Source organism: Zalophus californianus, chromosome 5, assembly GCF_009762305.2.
Source record: "Zalophus californianus isolate mZalCal1 chromosome 5, mZalCal1.pri.v2, whole genome shotgun sequence".
NCBI classification, from domain to species: Eukaryota; Metazoa; Chordata; class Mammalia; order Carnivora; family Otariidae; genus Zalophus; species Zalophus californianus.
The window spans coordinates 69,426,439-69,454,000 of NC_045599.1; the positions used below are offsets into that span (position 1 = coordinate 69,426,439).

The 27,562-nt window shown below is 36.4% G+C and overlaps 1 protein-coding gene and 1 pseudogene across 2 annotated transcripts in view; one reads left to right on the top strand and one right to left on the bottom strand.

Moving 5' to 3' along the window:
- ADGRV1 (adhesion G protein-coupled receptor V1) overlaps window positions 1–27,562 on the top strand; it is a 536,135-nt gene that overhangs the window by 190,449 nt on the left and 318,124 nt on the right. For both annotated transcript variants that reach the window (XM_027605560.2, XM_027605561.2), the window contains 12 exons: window positions 2,003–2,151; window positions 4,274–4,475; window positions 4,995–5,214; window positions 7,408–7,647; window positions 9,130–9,279; window positions 10,333–10,806; window positions 13,253–13,396; window positions 15,802–15,976; window positions 16,651–16,786; window positions 18,605–19,710; window positions 22,761–22,878; window positions 23,794–23,965. In XM_027605560.2, coding sequence (XP_027461361.1) covers window positions 2,003–2,151; window positions 4,274–4,475; window positions 4,995–5,214; window positions 7,408–7,647; window positions 9,130–9,279; window positions 10,333–10,806; window positions 13,253–13,396; window positions 15,802–15,976; window positions 16,651–16,786; window positions 18,605–19,710; window positions 22,761–22,878; window positions 23,794–23,965 — 3,286 coding nt within the window. The remainder of the gene's footprint in view (window positions 1–2,002; window positions 2,152–4,273; window positions 4,476–4,994; window positions 5,215–7,407; window positions 7,648–9,129; window positions 9,280–10,332; window positions 10,807–13,252; window positions 13,397–15,801; window positions 15,977–16,650; window positions 16,787–18,604; window positions 19,711–22,760; window positions 22,879–23,793; window positions 23,966–27,562) is intronic.
- LOC113929041 lies at window positions 337–811 on the bottom strand (annotated as a pseudogene).

A 27,562-nucleotide genomic window follows, 5' to 3' on the forward strand; every position in this document is an offset into this window, starting at 1 on the left:
TGACAGATGACACAAAACCCTCAACTAGAATGATGTTTGCATTTATATAAGTCTTAAAATAATTTTTCTTGTGCATGAAAATGGTTTTGCATCTGTTATGTGAATGTCATGCTTTTAAAGCTTTTTCTAACTAAAATATTTCACTGAGTGACTTAGGTAGAATATATATCATTCCACATGGAAAAAATACTGTGAATTTGTGTACACTTCAAATCTTTTAAATTTCTCAGAAAATGATTCCGTTTCTGGCGATTGGAATGATTTTTTTTTTTTTTTTTTTTTTTACTGGGAAGATAACTATTTTCTTCAGGAGTGTGGGCAGATGTCTAACTAATCTCAGAACTTCTGGAATTGCTTGTTGGGGCCAGCGGCCTTCATGGCTTTGAGCACATTGAAGCTCACGGTCTTGCTCAGGGGCCAGCACTCACCCACTCTGACAGTGTCACTCATTTGGACATCCCTGAAGCAGGGGGACAGGTGCACAGACATGTTCTTGTGCCGTTTCTCAAAGCAGTTGTACTTTTGGATGTAGTGGAAGCAGTCTTAGTGGATGATGGTGGTCCTCTGCATCTTCCTCTTGATCACCACACCAGATGGAATCCACCCTCAGATGGAGACATTACTAGTGAAGGGGCATTTCTTGTAGATAGAGATGCCCTCAATGGCCTCCTTGGGCATCTTGAAGCCCAGACTGATGTTTTTGTAGTATCACAGAGCATCTTCTTCCAGCTTCTCCAAGCAGGACACTCTTCTTATTTTGAAAGGTGGTTGGCCGTTTTTGGTAGGCTCACTCAGTCTGAATGTCTGCCATCTTCCCAACTACCTGGGAAAAGGAAAACTGGCAATGGGAATGCATTTGAACTTATATTAGGTGTGTTAAAATTTGAACTGGTCATTGACTATTTTAATGAAGTGAAATTTAGTTATTAGCCCATTAAGTGTGAGATAACATCTGTGTTATTGACTAACTAGGACTTGGATATTTTGCCCTCTGTGCTACCCTTAAAAAAAAAAAAGCAATTCCTACAGAAGTTTAATTCTGAGAGAACAAGGTTTTCCTTCTAGGTAAATTTCTAGGTTTCCTTTGATTTGAAAAAGGAAAGGTAGAAGGTTTCCTTCTAGGTAGATTTCTAGGTTTCCTTTGATTTGCCTAGTTGCTAGGAAATTCACTGCTTGTGTGTTAAGGTAATCAGCTAATCTACAGTCCATCTCAGACAACCGTTAACATTTACTCTTATCATTTAATATTTTAATCCCCAGTTTTCTAATTTTGCCTTACATATAAACTGATTAACTAGTTTTCAACCTTTTGAAACTATGTAGCATAAAAATACCAGGTAAATAGAATTTGAGAATTGAAAAAAAGATTAAAATGGTTTACTGCCGTTTTTTAGCTTCAGGAATTAAAGTGATATGAAACTGTGGAAGACAAAATGATAAAATATCGATAAAAAAGTGACTTCTTTAGCAGAAAGATGTCATTAGCCAAGTACACCACCATCTATATTAAACAATAGAAGCATTGATTGTAATCGGTGTCCACAGAAATATTTTCTTGTAGCTTGAAATATCAGTAGTGACATGACACCCGTTTTTTTCTTCAAAGTAACCCTTTCAGCCTGTCCCCGTGTGCACGGCAGTTCCACGTGCATCCCCTGCCTCAGCCTGTCACCGTCAGATGAGTTTATCTCCAGCCCAGAGATTCATTTTACAACTTTTCCCCAATCTCCTGATAGTCGTATTATCTTCCCATTGCCCAAGTTTAATAACTTTATATTGGTTTTGGTTTCATGCAGGCAGTGATAATTGGGAGCAGCACAGAAGTCTATTTCAGACATCATTTCAGAAAAAAAAAAAGTATTTTAGTGTTGGGGATCTTTAAAAGTATTAAAATGCTTAATAGGACTAAGTTATAGGAGTAAAAGGACCCTTCAGCTCATGCTGACCAATTAATATACTCATTTTCTTTTCTTTTATTATTATTTTTTCATGACTTTGTAAGAGGTTATGATTTTATCATCCGAGAAAATGGTCTTCAGTTAGATCAACCTCCTGAAATAGGAAACATCTCCATTGTCCGAATCATAATAATGAAAAATGATAATGCAGATGGAGTCATTGAATTTGATCCAAGGTATACTGCCTTTGAAGGTAAGTTCAGCAGTCTTACAAATTTACTACTACTTTCTGAGTTACAGAGTACCCGAGCATGACACTGTCAGTTTGAATTTCCACGTGTGAATGTTCTCAGTTTGCTCTGTGTGTGCACCCATGTGTGTGCATGTATGCATGTGTATGCACATACATGTACACCTTCATATGTATTTACATATGCCTTTATATATTTTTTTAAATCTATTTTGAGTTACCTTTGAGCAGTATTGAATCCCATTTGTGTATGGCAAAGCTGAATGGTAAGGAACAAGGCTTTAGAAAAACTGTTTAACCTTAGGATTATTGAAATGTTTGTATTTCAGACATCTTTATGAATCTCTAATTTATGAAATAATTTCCTTTGTGACTAGAAATCAGTGAATATTCACTTTGTAATGAATAAATCACCTCCGAAATTAGTCTTTTACTGGGCTGCGGATGCAAGGGGTGTCTGGGCAGCTACTCAGACTTTCTGTGACAGTCCCTAATAGCAGCTACCCCCTCTTCTTTGTTCTCCCCTCCTGTAGAAGCAGAATGCAGAATCTGTGCCCGTAGTCCCTCCTGGGGAAAAAGAGGTGGCTGCTTTTTGGATTTTATACAAAAGCATATGCCTTTCAAAATGAACATGTTATCTTCTTGCTGCAGCTAATTTATTGACCTCATTTCTGCTATCAAATTCATTGTTTATCTAGCCATTTTTAAAGTTCATCAGAAATCACTTTGGAGGGGCACCTGGGTGGCTCAGTTGGTTAAGCGTCTGCCTTCAGCTCAGGGCCCTGAGATCGAGCCCCACATTGGGCTCCCTGCTCAGCTGGAGAGTCTGCTTTTCCCTCTCCCTCTGCCCCTGCTCGTGTGCTCTATCTTGCTCACTCTCTCTCCCTCTCAAATAAATAAATAAAATCTTTAAAAGCAAAGAAATCACTTTGGAATTGATTAATATTGACTTTATGGGTAAAGTCATGGAAGACACCATTTTGTGAACCTCATTCTACAGCTAGTAAAAGTCATGCTGCATTTTTTATTCCAAGTAATAAATAAAGGACTTAGAATTTTTTTTCTGTTCATTGATTTCTGTTTGATTTCATTGTCTTTGGGGGGATTTGGAGCAATGCATATTTATAATTATAATGTAAATTCAGTATTATTTAGCCATAGCTAATATGAACTGTTGGCTAATATAAGCATAGCTAATTAAATTCTATTAAATGATATTTTAATTTACAGAGGTTAACATAGCTTAATAGCAAAATAAATTTTTGAAAAGAATTTTTAAGTTGAAATTAAACATTGAGGATACATTTTCAGATTCTCAAACAGATTTCATAGGAACTGAAAATGTAATAAAATTATATTTTTATCTGGACTTTCAAAAAACATTCATGATATAATTAACATGAACTTCAATTATTTCTACTGTGTATGTTACCACTAAATGTAGAAGCAATCCAAAATACTTTCCTTTGACTACACATATTTTAAATATTTTTCATGTATGTCTAGCATTGCCGTGGAAAGCATGGATCATTTATTTCTATGTAACACACAGAGGAAGAATACCTATGCTAATGATTAATTAGGTTATTTCAATGTGCTATAGTGAGTGCTGTGAATTGTGTAAGACTGATGAATCACAGACCTGTACTCCTGAAACAAATAATACAGTATATGTTAATAAAAAAAAAATAGGTTATTTCAGTTCTAACTTATACTGTTCACTATAATTTTCAACTTATGACAATGTTTCTCATAAAAAATAAGTTTAAATTTTCACTAATTTTTAAAAAGATTATTTATTTGAGAGAGAGTGAGAGAGAGAGTCTGTGTGCCCTAGGGGGAGAGAGAGGGAATCTCAAGCACACTCCCCACTGAGCAGGGAGCCTGACACAGGGATCAGTCTCACCACTCTGAGATCATGACCTGAGTCAAAATCAGGAGTCAGACGCTTAACTAACTGAGCCACCCAGGCACCCCCTAATATTTTTTAAAGTGATAAATGAACTATGGAAAAAATGAGAGCTTGCATTGTACTGTTACATTTAATTGCTATTAATTTGACTGAATCTTATAAAAGCTAGTTACTTTGTCTGTCGTACCAATTAAATGCACATTCCTGCCACAGTGGAGGAAGATGTTGGAATGATCATGATTCCAGTGGTGAGGCTGCATGGAACTTACGGCCGTGTGACTGCTGATTTCATCTCTCAGAGCTCCTCTGCAGTTCCTGGTGGTGTTGATTATATGCTGCATGGCAGCTCAATCACCTTTCAGCATGGGCAGAACTTAAGTTTTATAAATGTCTCCATCATTGATGACAGTGAAAGGTAATACTATTTAGTAATGTTGGAAATACTATAGGCATATGTAAAGCATAATTACTGTGTTCCAGTCCTTACTTACATTTGCACTGATAATAGAATTTTACATTATACATATGCCCATTGAGAAACAAGTGAGAAACTTTTGGGGGTTCTGGGGTAGGAAAGAAGGGATTGGGAGACCACTGGGATTTTATGTGTCACTTTTTCATATAGAGGGAAATAATAATTTTTGCTCCTTTATATTTGAAAAGTCTAATCAGAATGTAGAAACATCCTGCAATTCACTTGCTTAATGCATTAAGCAATTCAAAAGAAAGGAAGAAAGCCTAATAACTATTGCAGGTTATATAGTATTGAAGTTGATCATTCATGCTTTTAGCTGAGCACCCTCTTCTTACCACTTGGTGTATGAATGCTGTGCCTTGAATATGTATGACCAATTTGGAAAATGACTAGTTATTTGGATCTTAGAAGCATTTTAATATGTTTAGACTCACAGAATTGCTCCTTCTTGCTATGCAGTGAATTTGCAGAGCCCATTGAAATTTTGCTTGTTGGAGCTACTGGCGGAGCGGTCCTTGGGCGCCACCTAGTGAGCAGAATCACAATTGCCAAGAGTGACTCTCCCTTTGGCGTTGTAAGGTTTCTTAATCGAAGCAAAATTTCTGTTCCTAATCCCAATTCCACAATGATTTTATCCTTGCTGCTGGAGCGGACTGGAGGACTCTTAGGAGAGATTCAGGTAGAGTTGTTCTTCCCATGATTTTAAAAATAATTTTGATAGCCTGCGTTTGGAGTTGGATTTTCTTATTCTTCAAATATATCCATTTATTTATTCACAATCAACAATATTTATTAATTACCCACTGGGTATAAAGTGGCTTCCAAGTCCTATGAATTACATAAAAATATATGAGACATAACCGTCATCAGGAACTCCTGAGAGCAAGTTAGAGAGGAAATGAAGACTTCTGATAAAATGCATTAGTTCAAGTATTTGTTGTGTGCTTTGCATGTGCCAGACCCTCTTCTGGGCACTGAGAATGCACTGGTGAACAAGACAGACCTTGTCTCTGTTCTCTTAGAGTTTTCAGAACAATAAGCAGATAAATAAAAAAAAAATATGTGATAACACTGAAGTGCTCTGCATGGATGTCAAATTGAGAAACACAATTGTGAGTGACCTGTTGACTACTCTGGGTGGTGACATTGTGACCTGGTGACTACTCCAGGTGATATTTAAGCTGAAAGCTAGATACTGAGAGATGGTCATGTAATTGTTAGAGGACTGAGCCTCTTGGCAGAAGGAATAGCCAGTGTGTATCTACAAGCCTGGCATGTTTGAGGCCTGGAGGGTTGCATGCGGTAGAGGACTTGGAGGGGAGTGGGTGGCAGCACAAGATCCATCAGAGAGGTCAGAAGGTGTTTGATCACTGAGACCCTCCTAAGCCAGATTAAAGGGCATTCTCAGTGCAACAGGATGCCATTAGGGAGTCTGAAGCAGGGGAATGGTGTTGATGTCCCCAGTTTGCCATTTTAAGTAGCTCCCAATGACTTCAGGGATGTGGGGCGATGGAATGTCAAGAAGCCAGAGCAGAACCAGAGAGGGCAGTTAGGAAGCTTTTGTCCTCTGTCGTCCAGGGCAGAGCTGACCATGACTCAGACAGGTGCAGATGGGATGGTAAGAAGTGAATAAACATTGAGCATCTTTTAGAGGAAAAGTTTGCCGGGCAGTGGAGGGTGAGGCAAAGAGGAATCAAGAATAACTGCTAAAATTTTAGTTGAGCAACTAGTTTAATTTGCAGTGTTGTTTACTGAAATATGCAGAAGCTTGTGTGGGTGGGGAATCAAGAGTTCTGTTTTGGTCTTGTTCATTTGAGATTGCTACTGGCCCTTCTCCTGGAGGGTTGGGCAGGCAGGGGGATGTGTGAGTATGGGCTCTGGGGAGGTCAGAGGCTGCTGACACACGTGGAGGCATTTGAAACCATATGGCCAAAGGAGTGCAGATAGGGATGTGAAGGATACAGCCAGAAGTCCGGGCCGCCAGCATCGAACTATCTGAGGAAGGAGAGCCAGCAAAGAAAATTGAGATGTAAAGGCAAAAGGGAATGTATGTATCATGGAGGCCATGAAAGACAGGATGCTGTGTTTCAAGAAAGAGGAAGTGATCAGCTATGCCTGGTGCTGACAAAAGATAAAAGAAGCAAAGAGGAAGTCCCAATTTTCTTTCCTTGTAGATACAAAAAGTATATAATTTTATATTCTAGAAATATTGAAAAATGCATTTATTATACAATTTTTTCTTATAACAATTTATGAAAACTTATGTTCATTTTACACTAGGAATTTATTTAAGTATATTTAGAAGAAATTGCACACCCAGTGGATTTCTCATGTGGTGTTATTGTCTTACTCAAATAGGTTTTGATTGACAAAGCCTATACCTACAGTAAGACAGTGTTGTACTCATTTTTTTAAGTTTATATTTCTCTAACATACGTATATTTAAAATGTGTGCTTTTACATTTTTATTTTCCTATGGTGAAGACAAATGACCAGGTATTCATATTTTTCTTTACTTATTATCCATGAAAACTGATATTCTGTAAGTATGTAGTTTATATTTGCAAATATTAGTATTTTTAAAAAGACATGAGGAATTCCCTGGAGATATCCTAGAATAATTTTCATATGTATATATATATATTTTTTCCTAATACTACATATCTTACAAAGTAATTCTTTGTTTAAAATTGATTATCTCTGGGGCACCCGGCTGGCTTAGTCAGTAAAGCATGCAACTCTTGATCTTGGGGTTGTGCATTTGACCCCAATGTTGGGTGTTGAGATTACTTTTAAAAAAATATTAAATAAATAGATCGATAAAAATAAAATAAAATTGATCATCTCCATTAAAAATACAAACACCCTGCAGGTAAACTGGGTGATATTAGGACCCAATTCTCAGGAAGCCTTACCACCACAGAACAGAGACATTGCAGACCCAGTGAGTGGATCCTTCTATTTTGGAGAGGGAGAAGGTGGTGTGAGAACCATCACTCTGACAGTCTATCCTCATGAAGACATTGAAGTTGAAGAGATTTTCATTATTAAACTTGAACTTGTGAAAGGAGAAGCTAAATTAGACTCCAGAGCTAAAGATATTATATTAACAGTAAGTCTAACTTTATTTTTCCCACAAAATTTTGGAGTAATGGATTTATCAGAAAATGCATTTTACGTTTGTTGAAACTCCATGGGCTTATAATGAATTGAAAGTTATAAAACCAAAGGAAGTCATAATAATTCCTATGGGCCAGACTTTCTGGTTATTATACTAATTTATTATATAGCTTGATTATTGGTAATTACTTTTTAAAGGGCTCTCATATAGTGATAAATACTTATTTTCTGCTCTGAGAAAATTTGGTGTTTTGGGAATATTTTTGCACTTTCAGACAGAAGCTATTTGGTATACCATCCTAAACGTTGGATATCTTTACCATGAAAGTATATAAAAGTTATTAACTCAGTCACCAGTCAGATTGTTGGAAGGAAGAATGGTATTTGTTTAATTAGCATAATGATGTGTTGGATCAAATCTGAGTTGAGCATATTTGATATAAATGAACCATTCAGTCCATCAAGGGTAAAAAATGCTGAGAACCAGGGCTATGAAAACAATGTAGAGAGGTGCTCTTTTTTTAAGTTTGGAAAATATTCTAGTCTGGGGTCTCAGTTAGATTCTCCAGAAAAACAGAGTGAGAGGGAGAGAAAGAGAAAGAAAGTTTGATTTGATTTTTTAAAATTTTTTATTGTTATGTTAATCACCATACATTACATCATTAGTTTTTGATGTAGTGTTCCATGACTCATTGTTTGTGCATAACACCCAGTGCTCCATGCAGAACGTGCCCTCTTTAATACCCATCACCAGGCTAACCCATCCCCCCACCCCCCTGAAAGTTTGATTTTAAAAAATTGGCTCACGTGTTTGTGAAGGTTGACAAGTCCAAAATCCATAGAGCAGGCTAGTAGGCAGGAAGCTCAGGAAAGACTTGTGGTTGTGATCATGAGTTTGAATTTTGTGGAATAGGCTGGGAGCCTGGAAACTCAAGCAGGATTCCTAAATTGCAGTCTTGAGGCAGAATTCCTTTTTCTCTGGGAAACCTTATTGTTTACTCTTAAGGCTTCCAACTGATTGGATGAGGCCCACTCACAATATCAAGGGTAAGCTCTTTGACTTAAAGTCGACTGATTGTAAATAGTAATTACATCTACAAAATACATGTAGACATTTACAGTCTACAACAACATGTAGACTAGTGTCTGCCAAACAATTAGGCCTGGTTAAGTAAAGCAAACATGAGGCAAATCCAGCCAAATTCAGGCACTGAAGTAATATCCTTTTGAGACCCTACAAATTAGTTTTCCAGACACTTCCATTGTCCTTGGAGAATAAGAACCTACTTGTTCAGATGACAATATACTAAAGAAGCTTTTGAAAAATCAGGTAGCTAGGCAGATTATATTCAAGTATTATTCCTGTTTTTCTTTCATTTTTTCAGCTTATCTGTATACTGTTATGTTGGATACTGTAATTTTATCTATAGTTGTTAAATATGGCGTTCACTCTGTTGTCTCTTTCTATTTTTAGATACAGAAGTTTGGTGATCCAAATGGGGTTGTTCAATTTGCTCCTGAGTCTTTATCTGAGAAGACCTATTCAGAGCCATTGGCTCTGGAAGGGCCCCTGATCATTACTTTCTTTGTCAGAAGAGTCAAGGGCATTTTTGGAGAAATTATGGTATCATTTTTCATTTGATTTTTAAGTAATGTAACAATTTGCCTAACAAATGTGGTTGTGAAGAATAGAGAAACTATGTGTTCTGGTATAAGTTTTGGAAGTGACATGAGTTTCAGAGAAACTGAGAAGGTTCATTTAGCACCTTTGGGTTCTGTAGTCAACATGAACCTCTCTAGCTGTCTTTCTAAATCCAGCTTAGAGTGAAACGATCTTCCTCACACTTACTCATGAAGAGTATGACTGAACTATTTTGTATTTTCTTGTTTGCTATAACATTTAACTTCTTCTATTTAAGTCCCTCAATGATTTTTGTAAATTGCTTAATATATTCTTCAGGGCTTTATCTCTCCATATAGTTTTTTCATTTATCAACTGATTTTTAAGAGATTGAATTTGTGTGTATATTGACATAGAATGTTTGGGGATATTCTTGTAAATCATTGTGATATCTATCTAACAGACCAAGGTTATTTGTTTGCTAGCAGAACATACCTTGAAAATTGTCTTTATGGATTTAACTCTTTTCCTGTATTGGAAATTAACTGGTAACTTCTTCAGTGGAAGCTTTATGGTTAGGAGTCCAAAAATTCTAGGAAAATAATTTTTAATTCTTGAAATCTTGTTAAAAGCAAACAAAAACAAATTCCAATATAAAGCAACAGACTACTCACTTTTTACCTTCAAGTGTTGTCTGTGGTTCAAATGCCTGTTAAATATATATTCAGACCTTTTGAATGTATTTGTGGGACTGCCATTCTCAAGTTAACTTTGCTTTGCTTTATCTCTTCAAATCGTGTTATTATTTTAGAAGTAGGTGAAATGAGATTTTGTAACTTTGTGCTGCAAATTGCATACATTAGCCCAAAAGAGTTCATATACTTTCACAGTGCTAGTATCATTTCTCCATACTTTCTAAACTGACTCTTTGGGGCATCTGGCTTTGAATATAATGATGCACAATTAAAATTTATTTTTTATATATTATAGAGGAAAACATAAAGGATTTTGATTCAATATACTGAATTATGTGACTGTTGGATTTTTTCCTTTTAGGTTTACTGGGAAATAAGCAGCGGGTTTGATATTACAGGAGACTTTCTTTCTACAAAAGGATTTTTCACTATTGCTGATGGAGAGAGTGAAGTGAGCTTTGATATTCATTTGCTCCCAGATGATATACCTGAGATAGAAGAAGATTATGTGATCCAGCTTGTTTCTGTAGAGGGAGGAGCAGAACTGGATCCAGAAAAATGCATCACACGGTTCTCTGTTTCTGCAAATGATGACCCACATGGAGTATTCGCTCTGTATTCAGATTATCAGTCACTCTTTATTGGGCAGAACCTTAGTAGATTCATCCAAATTAATGTAACCCGGCTTGCGGGAACATTTGGAGATGTTGCTGTTGGATTTCGCATCTCATCTGACCAAAAGGAGCGGCCAGTTGTTACTGAAAATGTAGAGAGGCAACTGGTGGTCAAAGATGGTGCCAGATATAAAGTGGACATGGTACCAGTGAGGAGTCAGGTTTGTAACATTTCTTCAGTTTCCCGATCATTCCAAGGTAACTCCTTCAGGAGAGCACTGGCTTATCTCATGATCAGCTTACAATCTTACTGAGATATTTATATGTAATCATAGAAATGCGTAATAATTATTGGATGATACATTTGCAGATTATAAATGAATTAAGTATATTCCCATTTGAGATAACATATTTTTGTCTAAACAGTAGCAGGCACTTATGTAGGACTTACTCTTACATCCCTGTATTCTTTGGGAAATTGACTCAGTGCCCCGACCCTGTTGATTAATTTCTAACCTCCATTTTCTATTTCCGAAAATTTTCAAGACTGGAATAAAGACTGCAAAACTGGGGAAATGAGAGGTAGATTAACTTAACCAGAATATGGGTTACTATCAAGTTACTATCAAGACTTGATACTTGATTGTATCAAGTCTCATTTACAAATTAGAAGAGTTTTTAAAAAAATAGTGTGCTTGAATTATCTACCTTGAAACATTTTCCCATACATATCTATGTAACATTACCTTTCCCATACATATCCATGTAACATTACCTTCTGTAGCATTCAAGTTTTAATCTCTGTTAATGAACACCAGAGGACATTCCTTAGCTTTTCTAGGAAGAGGTTTGTATTATTCTATAGTGAGATTTCATTTGACAGTAAGACATGCTACAGTGAAGATCTGATTATTCTGTTATTTTACTAAGCAATGTGGATAGTATAAAACTATTCTCACACTACGTGTAGGAAAACCAAAATATGTGATGTATATTACATGGACTAAAACCCTTGATCTGCCTAACTCATAGATTGTGTCTTGTAGTGGGTGGTACTTGGTACATTTTGAGGGATGTTAGTCCTCTTCATTTCCCTGCAAAAGCTGAATGGTATACAGTTGACCTTTGAGCAACAAGGGTTGAACTGTGCAGATTCACTTATATGGGGATTTGTGTCAGCAAATGCAGTACAGCACTGTAAATGTCTTTTCCTTTCCTTATGATTTTCTTAATAACGCTGTCTTTTCTCTGGCTTACTTTATTGCAAGAATACAATAATAATATATAAAAACTTATAAAATATGTGTTAATCGACTGTGCATGTTATCAGTAAGGCTTCTGGTCAACAGTAGGCTATTAGTAGTTAAGTTTTGGGGGACACAAAAGTTGTATGCATGTTTTCTCCTACTAACTAATATCCCAGTCTTCAAAGAACAATGCATTATATCCAGAGCATGAGGGGAAAAGGGAACCACTGAAAAAATCCTACCCTTGATTTATGCACATGTCACACCTTAGCAGCCCAGCCAGTGAACTGTGTGGGGGAAGGGAACACCCCTAGAGGAGAGGTGGGAGGCACAGGCTTAAAGTAAGGACACTGATTTATTTCTGTTTCCTTAGCACTTGATCTGTGAGTCATGTTCAGTGAATGTCACTTTGAAAAAATGAAGATTGATTGAATGAATGAAACATCTGTTATCCTCAAGTTACATAACATTGAAACTACTAGGGTACATATTGTGTATATTTGGAGGGCTGTGGTGTATGATTAAATAAGTTATATTCAAAAGAAGAACAGACTCCACAAAAGTAGTTATATTTATGTTCAATAAAGATGTACAGAGTTTTTAATAATATTCTAGGTAATGGGATAACTTGGGGGCTTATCCATTATCAATAAAAATATTTCTCTTGGGAAAATGTTTTATAAATTTCAAAAAAAAATTTAGGGTAACATTTTTAAATTCAGAGTTTCCCTTATTAGATTTGAAAACTTTTTTTTTTACGAGAAAGAAGGAATGGGAGGAAGGAGCAGAGGGAGAGGGAGAAGCAGGCTTCACACTGAGCAAGGAGCATGATGCGGGACTCGATCCCAGGACCGTGGGATCGTGACCTGAGCCAAAAGCAGATGCTTAATTGACTGAGCCACCCAGGCACCCCTAGGTTTGAAAACTTTAAAAATTGGTAATCTAATACATTTCATTAGTAATTTTTATTTATCCAAAATATTCAAGTAATCAGTATACCTAAATCATTATCCATTTTGAGTAAATTTCACTGGAGTATTTTTATCCCTTAATGAAGAGGAAGAAAGAGAGTTTTGCTGCTTTTAGGAGCTGATTCTGTTGCCCAGTGAGCTCTTTCTTTCCTGTGGTACATGATTCATTCTATTACTAACACTACTTCTGTGATTCTCATCATTCTTGAGACCATTTGGGCACACATGGAGAATTTGCAAATTTGTGTTTTTTATACTCTTATCACTCATCACCTACGGTCTTCATACTGGTGGTTTGTTTTATAACCTGGGGGGAAAGGCATATATTGATGAAACTGTACAAAAGGACCCTGTGGCAGTGTGCTAATGACTCATGTCAAATGTCAGTATTTTTCTCTGAAAATTATTTTTTACTACTAAAAAAGGTCATTGATCTTGTTTGTTTATAGGTCTTCCTATCGCTGGGCTCTAATTTCACCTTGCAACTGGTGACGGCAATGCTTGTCAGTGGACGTTTCTACGGCATGCCAAAAATTCTCCAGGAGGCGAAATCCGTTATCCTTCCTGTCCCTGAGAAAGCCGCCAATTCTCAGGTAATTGGTCCTGGGTGTGGAACCATCCATGAACCACTAGAGGGCAGCATTAATAGGAAGGACTAAAAAGATTCTTAGACATAAAATTTCTCAAAATTACTATTTTCTTAAATCAGTATCAAAGTAGACATGGATACATTATATGAAAATAATTTGCCAAGTTTTAACATTTTCCTTTTTGGATATTTAGAAAGTTTGTGTCCCATAGAATTTGAATATAAAATTTTTTTTAATTATGGTCACTTGGAATCAAAATTTCCAGGTTTTTAAGGTTGTTTTTAATAGAATATTTAATATTGAGGTATTTTATGCTAAATAATTAAAATTAGAATAAAACATCAGCTAATATTCCAGACTTTTTCATTTACTAACATTGTGATTATTTGTCTTTCATTTTTGGAGCTCTTTTTATCATGACAAGTTTGTGCTGATGGAGATAAATACTAATCATGAGATCCTGTGACAGGGTTTCCCCTAAATATTTGAATCTTCCACCGGAGTTCAATATGGAAAGATTGTTTCCTGATCACTTCATAAGTTTACAGGAGAACAAAGAATATCTTGAGGGCTTTACTTTCTATGTAGGCTGGTTCTGTCAGTATAGGAGCAAGACAGGGCTGTTGTCTTTGGCTCATGGTAATGTGTGTATTTTTGAGACCATGATGAAATAACATTGCATTCTGTTCCTTCAGATGGGAGGTCCTTCAGCTTGGTTAAGGCAGGCCTAGTCCAGTATGTGGACATGTAGTCTACACAAATGATGGCCAGGTTTTGCCAGAAGCTTGTGTAACAGAGTCTCTGACCATTAAGGGCATGCTCTTCAGGAACTCCCTCCTGGGCTTCTTCTCCATAGAGAATGAATTTGCTTTGTTCCCTAAATGGAATCCATCAGCATTAAAAATGAGAAGAAGAGTGAGTTTTCTTTCTCCTGCACCTCATCTGTTCATGAGAGAATGGAGGAATAGAACTTAATAATACTTTGAATAGTTGTCTTCTTTTTGCTCACAGGTTGTTATAAAAAAGGATTCCTTTCAACATGAACCATTCATTTGGCATAGCAAAATATTTCCTACTTGTTCACGCACAGTGGTTACAACATTTACCACTTCGAAGGGCAAGATTAGGGCCAGTCAGGATGTATTCCTGTCCTTGGTGTATCCTCTGTACTCCTTACCAGTGTGTGTGTGTGTGTGTGTGTGTGTGTGTGTGTACGCACGCGCGTGTGCGCGCTAAGACACTTTCAAACAGCCCTAGCCACGTAGCATGCATTATCTTAGATATACCAAAGGTTTTGACAATTCCTAAGCAAAAGCCTCACTGTAATAGGGAATCTAGGCTGGTGTCAGGTTGAAGTTTCATTTTTGTTTTTATTTTCTTTTTCTTTCTACCCCAGAAGCTATCCTGGGGTACCGTCTCATACTTTTCTGTTACTTTCCATTCCAATTTAAAATGGGGAGCATAAGGGGCGCCTGGGTGACTCAGTCGGTTAAGCATCCAACTCTTGATTTCAGCTCAGGTCATGATCTCCAGGTCGTGGGATCTAACTCCACGTCGGGCTCTGTGCTGAGCATAGAGCCTGCTTAAGATTCTCTCTCTCCTTCTTCCCTCCCCTCTCTCTTTCTCTTCTCTGCCTCTCAAAAAAAAAAAAAGTTTAAAAAAATGGGGAGAATGAGTCTTAATATAGAACTGTCAATCATATGGTATCCCGATTTATAGATTTTAGGACCAAAAAAGGTAAACTGAATTATCCAAATCACAATGTGAAGCCAGGAATCTAGTTTTATTTTTACTGATTGACTAGAACTTATTTCATCTATAAGTCACTCTTAAACCCCAGGGTTCCCTGAGAAGTTTACCCTTAAAACAAAATCTTACTTGATATGGATGAAAAAGATGATTATTTTTAAAAAATCTTTGGATGTTTCTGATCCTCAAAAAAAAAAAAATTGAATTGAATCAAGGAGCTGAGAAGAACCTTAATAGAAAACCTAGTTCATGGTGCTCATTTTATAAATAAAGATTTTGTTATATCTTAGAAAGATGTCTGATTTCAGTTCTAGATAAACCAGGTTCTATAAAAACCCACAAACAAGTCATATTAAAATGCCATTTTTAATCTTTTGCTTTCATATAACCATAATTACATTTATCTTTCTGGGATATTATAAATTCATAGGATTCCATTTTGATAAAAAAATAAAGGTATAAACTATAATCAGAATTATAAAAGAGAATAAATTTCCAAGTCTCAGATGTCATTTCTTAAACATTACTCTTTAATTGAGTATATTTTAAAACAAGAAAATATGTTGTGTAAACAAAGAGAAAGTTGACTTTTAACCCATTCTTCAGAAAATGGGAACCTTTAGGAAGAAATAAAATATTCTAAGCATGTTTTTCCTCAGGTTGGATTTGAATCTACCTCTTTTCCGCTCATGGACATCACTGCGGGAACCAGCCAAGTTGTGATTTCTAGGACAGGCACATATGGCTCGCTCATGGTTGCCTGGGTGGCTGGATATGCTCCTGGGGTAGAAATCCCCGAATTCATTGTTGTTGGCAACATGACCCCAAAACTAGGTAAGTTGTCGCTTTGCTAAGATCTGCCCTGTAGAACATAGAGATAGATGTGTGATTGGCCACTAATTTTCTTGGCTCATTTCCTTACTCTGGATAATGAACTATTTGTTTTCTAATACAGTGCTCCCATATTTTAGTGATCAGAGTTGCCCAGTCTACTTGGTAAAAACAAGAAACTTTATTCAGTCAAATTAAAAACTTCATATGGCACCAGGAAATGGTCACTAAGCAGACGACTCTGTTGATATATTAGGAGTTTGTTAAAAGTAGTTCTAAAAACCTAATGTGGCTTGTACAGTAACAATTAAAAAAAAACGCACGCCTTTGTATTCATTTACATGTTCACTGGAATATTTCTGATAATAGAGCAGCTGTGGCTTCATCTCCTTTGTGTTTTTATTCTCCCGTTAGCTCTGGGAGGGTCAGTTAGATGTACACATTAGATGACCTGACCTCTACTCTGCAGAATAGACAGGGAATGAGGGCAAAATTTTGGTGTAGGGACCTTTCTTTCAGTTCACGTACCCCTCTCCCCAACTTTTTTAGTGTATGACCTCTTGTAGACGGTCATAGAATTCTGGAAAAGACTCTATTTTACTACATTTTTAAGAGTTGAATCCCAGTGTAAGAACTCAGAAATAATACCCTGCTTCCCTTCTCCTATTCCCGTTCAGGGAGCCTTTCATTTTCCCATGGAGAACAAAGGAAAGGAGTCTTGCTGTGGACATTTGCCAGTCCTGGTCGGCCGGAGGCCTTTGTTCTTCACCTCTCAGGAGTACAGAGCAGTGCCCCTGGTGGGGCTCAGCTTCGGTAAGATCAGCTTGATTCTCACCCAGCACAGTCTCTGAGGAATAATCTGGAATTTATCAGTTGAAACAGAAGAAGACACAAGGATAGCTTTCCCTGGAGCAGATGTGGAAATGGATTCAGTGTAGAGCCACACATGGCGTGCGTGCCAAAGATGCCACGGAGGGAGGCCGACTTTCATAGAGCCACCCCCCACTGCTTGCTTTGAAGAGCATTCTCTCTGAGCTCTCACTCAGTAGTGTTGGTCCGGAGTAACATCTCCAATAACCGTGATGGCAAAGTCAACTATTATTAAAGAAGTCTGTCTTCTGAGTATCTGCTGAAACATACCTCATTTTCCTAAGGGATTAAGAATAAGAGTCGGCGTTATAGCAGGGCTATAATGTGACTTGTACCAGTGGCTCTTTTAAGTTTGATTTAAATCAATATATTTGCAGATAGATATGTCCCAACCAAAAGCAATTTACTTTTCTCATATCTGGGATGGGCTTGATCAAAACAGCAGAGGGCAGACCTTAGAGATAGATTCATGGATTTTGTCCTGGCTCTGCCACTTACTTGCTGTATGACTTTGGGAATGTTACTTGATCTTTCTGTTCTTTGTTTACTTACTTGGAAAATGGGGGAAAAGTGTAGGCAACACCATGTATGTTTGTATACATGTTTAGGTGTAGGAGATATTGGTTGGCAAAATCAAATATGGTTTTAGATTATACATATGTCATTTAAAAAATGGCCACAGAACGTATTGCTGGGTAACAAATTTAAGTGCCTTTAACAACAGCAATAGTTAGCAGTTTTATAGAGCTTACCCTAGACCAGGCATTGCTTTAAAATATTTTATATATATATACACACACACATATATATATAATTCACATGTACATATATATAATAAATGTGTTATATATATTTTATATGTATATATATATATATATATATGTTTACTATTACTCTTCACAACAGCCATATGACATGGATACAATTATTAGTCCCTTTAGATGGAGAAAGGACTCACAGAAATGTAACAGACCCAGCATCACACAGCTAATAAGGTTGGGACCATGATTTGAACCCAGGTTACCTTCTACTGTCTGAGCTCTTAACCACTATGCTATGTGTTGAGTAATGCGTGCTTGACACTAGTGAGTGATGGACTTCCTAAAGGATTAAAAAAACTGATTAAAACATTAAAAAAAAACTGTGAAAGAAAATATGTCTGTGTCCTGAATTCTGTTGGTGGGCCACCTGTGTTAGCTCTGGTAAAGCTATTAACTCCCAACAAAACTCCACAGGGAAAAGCTAAGGATAAATCACTCAGTCATGGATGTTTCTTCAAATTTGTATGTAAAATCTTAGCAACAATTGTGTGAGAGAGTAGTTCCATTACTGGCCACCTGGAAGAAGCAAGGATTTTGCATCTAATAGGGACAACTATTTCTATTTGGTAGATAAGAAATCTGGCTGACATCCCAAGATCTTGAGTTTTTGGCTGCTTGTGTACTGATCATAAGAGAGAGCCTGATATTTCAGATTCTTCAGAGAGCTTCTCTGGGATAAACTGGAGAAACAGACCAGAGACCTATAAGCTCTTCACTGGGCTCCAACTTGTCAGGCTTGTCCCCCCATGATTGCAGCTTCTGTTCTTAGATTTCGTGTGTTCTGGTATATTCATCAATAAGTAAGTAGGGTTTAAGGGAATTTGAAAGGGCATGCGATCCTTAAGATGTCCTCATGAGAAGCACCTTAAATATTTGAAAAATGAATCTCTACAATGGTATTCCTACTTTTTTATCAGTTCTTTCATGGTTTTTTTTCCAGATCAGGTTTCACCTTTGCTGAAATTGAACCAATGGGAGTCTTTCAATTTTCCCCTAGTTCTAGAAATGTCATGGTGTCAGAGGATACACAGATGATCAGATTATATGTCCAAAGACTGTTTGGGTTCCATGGTGATCTTGTTAAAGTTTCCTATCAGACAGCTGCAGGAAGTGCAAAGCCTGTGGAAGACTTTGAGCCTGTTCAGAATGGGGAACTGCTTTTTCAAAAATTCCAACCTGAGGTGGATTTTGAAATAATCATCATTAATGATCAGCTTCCTGAGGAAGAAGAAATTTTTTACATTAATCTAACTTCAGTAGAAATGAAAGGATTACAAAAGTTTGATGCCAATTGGAGACCACGCCTGAATCTAGATTTTAGCATGGCATTGATCACAATATTAGATAATGATGGCCCAGCAGGAATGGATGTTTCTTTCCCTAAGACAACTGTGGCTATAGCAGTTGACACAGCTTTCATTCCTGTGGAAACTGACTTCTCAGCCACATACCCTGACACAACCAAGATAACGGCTGTTCCACAGCCCACCAAAATTGTTGCCATTACTGAGGCGGCTGGTGCATCTGCCATCCCTGAGAAACTTGTCACCATTCCTGATACATCCACCTTGTCTAAGAAGCCTGATGTGGCCACCGTGACTGCAAATGTTTCCGTCCATGGAATATTTAGTCTTGGGCCACCTATTGTTTATGTTGAAGAAGAGGTGGGAAATGGCACATTTAATGCTGCAGAAATTCTTATTCGAAGAACTGGTGGGTCTACTGGCAATGTCACTATAACAGTTAAAACTTTCGGTGAAAGATCTGCTCAGAAGGAACAAAATGCATTGCCCTTTCATGATATCTATGGGATTTCCAACCTAACGTGGGCCACTGAAGAAGAAGATTTTGAAGAACAAACTCTTATCCTTACATTTGTAGATGGAGAAAGAGAACGTAAAGTATTGGTTCAGATTTTGGATGATGATGAGCCTGAGGGGCAAGAATTCTTCTACGTGTTTCTCACAGACCCTCAAGGGGGAGCACAGCTCGTGAAGGGGAAGGATGACAGTGGATTTGCAGCTTTTGCCAGGATCATTATTACAGGTATATCTCTGGAGTAATGGACATAAAAATGTGCTTGTGCTACAGAGTTTATAATAATATTATTCTGTCTTAAATTTAATTTGAGAGGGTGAATTACTTGAATCACTCATAGTTATTCATTAAAACATTGTTTTCTTGTGGCATGGACCCATAACATGAACTCATGATGTTGTTCTGAGGCGCCAAGCTAGAATTTAATGGACTGTAAATGTCACTTAGCTCTGAGCCAGTTAAACGATCTATAAAATTTATATTTTTACAATATAGGGAAAACCTTTAAAAATGCGTAAATCCATGTTCTTCCTCTGGAAAATATTTAATTTAATTATCCAAACACACGATTGCCTATCCTGTTGTGAAAACTCATTCTGAATTTCCAAACTACTTTCAATAATCCATCCCCAAAATCTAAGTCTCATTATTAGGAAGTTCTTCCTTTATGTTGGAAAATAGATTGAAACTATTTTCTTTTGTTCTCCTGTTGAACCAATGTAGTTTATATAACCTTTTTTTTTTTTTTTACCATTGGGTGTATATATTACAATAGCTTAAAAATTCAAAGATTTTTTTAAAGAGTTCCTCATACATCTCACAAAAGATTTCAGTGATAGTTTGTAGTTTTCATTTGAAATCATACTGTATTTCTTAACGTGGTTTAGCTCAGCTTGTCAGTATCTTACGCTAATTAGAGTATTGACAAGGCCATTTTATGATTCTTACCTACTCTGCTCTTTTTTATAAGCATTTATGAATTATATATAGTGCTTTACAGTTTCAGATGACACCATGATAAAATAATGTAGTGGAAAGAAAACTAAATGTCATGAAGCCTATATTTATGGCCCAGATCAAACATCAATTGGGAGACCCAATGAAATCGTTTAGTATCTACTCTTTATGTTTCTCTTTTATAAAAGGAAAATTTTAGAATAAACATCTTTATGGTCCACTTTTAGGATTTGATGCTTCCTCCTAGAATTTTTATTGTATGTTAGCCATTCAGTAATAATTTAGTCATAATTTGCAATTGCATAACTTCCTTTTATACCCAGCACCATCCCATTTATGTTACTCAACAAATATACACCAGTCAGAATTGTTATTTATTCCTATTCCTCCAGTTTATTGAGTATTGTAAATTCTAATTCTATTCACCAAATTATTTACTGATTTTGATTCACATTAGCTTAATGCCATCTGTATTTTTCTATTAAAATTATTTTGACACTTGACAACCTCCTCCCCCATTCCATGACATAGATATTTAATTATAGTTATTGGAATGACAGTCAAAATGTTTAGCCGCTAGTTTGGCAGAGGCACAGACCTGTCAAAATGGTTACCGGAGGCTCCTTGCTATGCCAAGGATATCCCAGTCTAACTCTCCAGGCAGTCACTCAGTTGAACCTTGATGAGGTAGGTACTCTAAATGCTTACCTTCCCTACATAAGGTATGTTGATGACACACAGATGACAAATAATCAACTCCATACCTACTTCTTACTGTCATGTGATGTAATTTACCTGACTACGTCTACAGTACATTTGCATGGTCATATACCCCACATTTCCTTATTTGTCTTCTCCTCTCCTGGCTTTTTAACATAGTATTTCCCTTTTAACCACATCATTAATTTTTCCTATTCCTCTTTAGCTAATCTTCATAGTCTTTTCACATTTAGATTTTAGAACAAACTTTCAAAATAGTATCAGGAGAAAATAGTTTATTTAGTTTTGGGTTTGATCATTAGCACATTAGAAATCTTGATTCATCTTATTAGAAACTTGACATCAAATTTGTCATTGTAGTTGTGGTAAGGGAAGTATTAGGTTCAATAGAAACCATGTTAAATGCTATCGCACTGGAAAAGAAAACACTTGTGCTTGTGAGAAGTTTGTAATCTATTTGGAGAGACCAAATTCCCACCAAAATGACAAGGAAACAAGTGCTGCTGAAGAAAAAAGTTGATGGCATGTTCTGATGCAGGACTAAGAAGTGATCGTAGTGATTAACGGGTGAGGATGATGATTGGCAGTCTAACGGAAACAACGCCCACATGAGACACCAGGACAAAATGGTCCCTAATTAATAGGTTCCACATTTACTCAAACTTCAGACCTGCAGAATAGGGGCTGGTGACTACTGTCTCTCCCCCAATGGGACCATTAGGCGTTTTTCTATTTCCTTATCCTGACCCCTAACTTCAGAGGTTCTGTCTCCTTGGAACTTCAGCAGTCAGGTTTCGCAATGATGGGTACAAGTGGTTTTTGAAGCTTATTGCTTCGGGGTCATTGCTTTTAGGATCACTTTGCAAACCTGGCATTGGGAAACCAAAAGCAGCAGGAACTGTTTACTGGCGTTTCTCTCGTCTGAGAAGCTAGTTTATGAGCTGGCAAAGATTTGGAGTGACCATTTCAGTGTAGTGTGGACCCTACGCTTGTTCCATTTTAAACACAATTTGTAGTATGATAGTGCATGTAACCTGAAATGTTGCTCAGAGGTGTTTCTTTTGCTCAGAGATACTTAGGAGTTCATTAATAGTTCTGTTTTTCTCTGGGGCAAATAACCGAATGCATAACATAAATGCTCTTATAGGAAGATAAATCAGTTAAATGGAGTTCATTATTCAGTAAATATTCTTTAAACATTTAAAATATGCTGGGCACTGCTCTTGATAGTGAGGATACAGCAGTAAATAAAAACATTGCTACTCCATTAGGATATAGGAACTTTAAACAGTCAACATATGTAAAATGTAAAGGGCTATCAAATATAAAATAGTCTCATCAGAGAGAGATGAGCATGTATGTCAGTGCGGGCAAATAGGATTTGATGTTTTCTTTCTTCTAGTGTAATGTTCTCAAAGTGTTAGCTACCTTGATATTATAATTTCTATTCTCTATTTTTAGTAAAGATCTTTAAAAATTGTAACTCCCCCTACTCACTTGTAATTTCCCACTTTTATACCATCTGAGCTGGAAAGATGAGTGAAGCACTGGAGATCTTTTAAACTCTGAAGTATATTACAACCCTCCATTTTTCTTCTCAGGGAGTGATCTTCACAATGGCATTGTAGGATTCAGTGAGGAGTCCCAGAGTGGACTGGAGCTGGGTGAAGGGGCTGATAAGAGCAGACTGCATCTTACTGTCACAAGGCAACCAAACAGGTATGTTGATATACATTTAGAAGATGTAACATCCTATGTGTCTATACAGTATCTAGTTTGGATTCATAAAATGGTAAAGACAGAATGAAGTGCTAATAGAAGGTAGTGTGGAATTTGGTATGTCAGTGTTCAGATGCTCTCGTCTTTTTTTGGTTTTGGGGTTTTTTTTTTGCTCTCGTTCTTAATTTATGATTTAACATACTTGGTTAATGAGTATAACTTAGGGCCACCTTAAATATTTTGTACTTCATAAAATACCATACAGATGTCAGCTTATGTAAGTCATCATTTCAGCATATCTACTATTCTCTGATTGCTCTATGTAATTTGACAACCGTTTAATGTTAGGGAAACCTGGAGTACCAAAATTTTGCTTGCAACTTAATACTCTACAGTACCCAACTTCCAAATGCTCATTACAGACGTGCACATAGTATGCACCCACATACATGGATATAAATGACCTTTTCCATTTTGGGCGTAAATTCTCTGGAAATGTAGGTCATCTTTTGCCCTTTATTTTTATAGTAACAACCATTTTTAACAGTAGTGTGTTTCCTTTAGAAGAATTCTTGACAAATGAAGAACAATTTACTTGACGGCAGGAGTACTCTAATTTTTATTCTCACATTTCTGGTACACAATAGGCAGAGTAGGCAGAAAAGTATTATTTGTTTCCACATTCTTGGTACACAGTAGTTTAAGAAATACTTACTCAATATTGAATAGAGTATGGTGGAAGAATGCCACATAAACTCTGACCTTAATTTCTTAACTGTAATGAGGAGAACTAGTTATTTTCAGCATTATCAGTGGTCAGGGAAGTGCTATGCTTTGGGTGAAGAGATACACTTAAGCACGGTGATGACATGTTCTGCATTAGACACATTTGCATAGGTTTTGCTTTGTTCCTAGGGCCTTTGAAGATGTCAAGGTCTTTTGGAGAGTCACACTTAACAAAACAGCCGCCACGCTCAAGAAAGATGGTGTGAACCTGATGGATGAACTTCTCTCTGTGTCAGGGACCACGACCTGTACACCGGGTCAAACAAAGTGCATGATCACCATTGAGCTCAAACCAGGGAAGGTAAAAAATGATGAGGAGAGCTGTATTTTCAACTTCTAATTACATTTCTTTAGAATTAGTAATTTTAAAGTCACTTTATTGAAACTTACACATTGGTTATGTAGAGATCCTTTGTGTCTCGCCTAGCCATAATATCTAAATCTCTTTTCTGGATAATAGACTTAGGACTTACAAATTATTACATTATGAATTTTTTAGTAAGCTTATCAATTGTGCACCTAAAACTAATACAATGTTATATGTCAATAATATCTCAATAATTTAAAAAGCTCATCAGTTTTCTCCATTTCTGTTTTTTATCATTTCCAAGATTCTTCCTGAACCAAGTGCTCATTGTGTGAATGAGCCCTTGAGTCATTTTCAGTCAGATTAATCTCTCTGGAAAAAAAAAATCTCTGATTACTCTGAATGTTTAATGTTATGCTCTTATCATACTTGTAGTTTTGGCCAAATCATATTATATCCATAGATTTCATCCATAGAATGAAAGTTTTCTCATTCTTTATTCGTATATAGAGAGTTCAGTTTTGATCTACTAAAGAAGCACTGAGGCCATGCTTGATGAGCATTTGGATATATTTCTATGCATTCACGTTGCACACAGCACTTAGGAGACAAGCATGCCCTTGTCTTTCCATAGGAATCTGCATTATTCATATGGTATTAGTCACTGCCGATTTACCAGAGCTTAAGTCATTTAGTAAATGTGTGTGACCTTTTTTTTTAATGTGATAATTTAATGCCTAAGAAGCACTCAATAGTGTTTTTTCTTTGTCTACTACTTAGTTTATTAACTCAAATATTTAATACAAAAACTAGAAATAATATTGTGAATATTCAAAAGTATCGTGGTTTCTTTGTCCATGCCAAACACTTTAAACTGCAGAAAAACCATGCATAAATACAATTGTTTCAAAACATGTAACTATGCTTAAATCCATTCTAAATAACAATATTGTAGTTTTTTTTCATTTTTTCTACTTGTTTTTTCACTTTCTGAGGATTACGGTACCAATTATATTGATCTTCTCTAAGGTTACAGTAATACTTATTTTCATCCCTTCCTGGAATTGTAATAATTTTACTGGTTCCAAAAAAGATATAATACTTACTTCAGAAGGTTACATATTCTTGGTTATCATCGCTTTGTTCTTTGTTGGGATTATGGGTCCTGGTGTTCTTGTCTAAAGTTGTTTCAAATGAGGATTGCTGGTCATCTGGTTGGGATCTATTTTAGGACTTCACTTGTTAGTTCATTATATATATATTTTTAAGTTCATGCCTTACAGGTTGATTTTTCTTAACACCATGTGTTTTCTCCAGAGTGATTTGTTCTTTGAAATTCGCAGCATCAGCTTTACATTAACTATTGCCCTATCACTCTCTTTTTTTTAAAGACTTTATTTATTTATTTATTTGAGAGAGAGAGCACTAGCGGGGGTTGGAGGAGCAGAAGGAGATGATGGAGAAGCAGACTCCCCACTCAGCAGCCACAGGATTCCATCCCAGGACCCTGGGATCATGACCTGATCCTAACGCAGCTGCTTAACTGACTTAGTCACCCAGGCGCCCCTGCCCTATTGCTCTTGAATATGGAGCTGGTCAATTAGAGATGTTAGAAATATATGCCTGCCTTGTTAGTATCTTGTTATATTTAGGAGGGCAACCTAGAGGCTTTAATCTCCTAAGAGATGGAATAACGAATCTGTGTTCTTAGTACATCTCTTTTAGCTCATCTCTTCTGTGACAATGAAACACACAGTTGTGTAATCTCTGAACTTGTGTGCAACTACCAGCATTCTTTCACTTCTGACTTGTTTTCTTCTTCATTTATATGTGTTTCATAGGTCCTAATACTTTACTGCTATTCTTGGTACAATTCTTACTTTTTCTAGGAAGGATTATTTTATTCACAATTTTTTGTCAACTCCTTCCTACTTACATAGCGAGAATGTTTATCATTCTTTAATAAATGAATACATACTTAATCAAAGATATAAATTCCAGGTATGTTAACACTCTTCTTCAAATTGAAACTAAGAAAATATTAAGTACATACTATTATATTCACACTTATTTTCCATTATAACCACTTTTTTATATACTACAGTAACTTTTCTCCTTTAAGTACACTAAGGCTCAAATTCAACTAATTTTTTTCAATTAAAAACTTTTATTTTTTTAATTGACACACAATTCTGCATTAGTTTCAAGTACAACATAGTGATTCAGTAAGTCTATATGTTATACTATGCTCACTGCAAGTATGACTACCATTAGTCATTATATAATGCTATTACAGTATCACTGACTATATTCCTTATGCTGAATCATTCATCCCTGTGACTTATTCATTCCATAAGCAGAAGCCCGTATCTCCCACTCCCCTTCACCAATTTTGCCCATCCCCCTCCCTCTCTGGCAACCACTGGGTTGTTCTCTGTATTTTTGGGTCTGTTTCTGTTTTTTTGTTTGTTCATTTGTTTTGTTTTTTAGATTCCACATACAAGTGACGAAATCATATGGTATTTGTCTTTCTCTGTCTGACTTATTTCTCTTAGCATAATACCCTCTAGTTCTATCAATTAATTTTAATTACCTATTGAATGGCTTTCTTTTGCTGCTCAAATAGCCATGGCACGGCCACTAAAAGCCCTATTAAGGTGATCTTTTGTCGTTTCGTATTACTTTAAAACTCTCTGGAAGTATCTTTGCTTTATAGCAATAACATACGTTCCATAGCCATCCTGATTTTTCCTGATCTAAGACATCCAATCAGCTGCTGTCCAAGGAATTGATTTCTTTCACCAGAAAGAGTTTTAGAAATCTAAATATATGTTCTAGATATGCACGGGAATTGATGGTTGGCAAAGGTGCTGCTGCTGTGGGTCACCTTGGTAGTGATAGAGTTAGGAAATAAATTTGTAAAATATTAAATTCCCACTGATTTTTTCTAATTTAACATACCATTTTATCATATTTTACTTTTCTTGAGAAGGAATTTCATTAGCTGCTAATACTTTCTCTTGCACTGAAATTTCAATATTTAAAACATTTCATGATGTTATTCTACTTGAAAACATTTAAGTCCTTTTCTAGGTATTTTCAAATAATTTTGTGACTTCAACCCCTACAACCTCATGTTTCCTAACTCTCCCTTATGGACTAATCAAAATGCCACTTCCTTCATGATGCTTCCCCTGATATCTCCAGTTAGAAGTCTTTTTTTTTTTTTTTTTTTTTTTGAGAGAGAGAGAGAGAGAGAGAACCTGAGCAGGGGGAGAGGCAGAGGGAGAGAGCAAATCTTAAGCAGGATCCATGCTCAGCATAGAGCCTGATGCGGGGCTTGATCTCTGGACCCTGAGAGCATGACCTGAGCCAAAATCGAGAGTCAAACGCTTAACCGACTGAGCCACTCAGGCTCCCCTCATTTAGAATTCTTCTTTGTCTAAATTTACAAAGACTTTGTATCTTTTTTATGGAAGTTACCAGTTATATGTAGAGTTAAAACTTATTACGCATATTTTATCTTGACTGTTAGACTCTCACCTGCTTGAAAATTAGAACATGGTTTTATTCATCTTTACATTCCTCCCA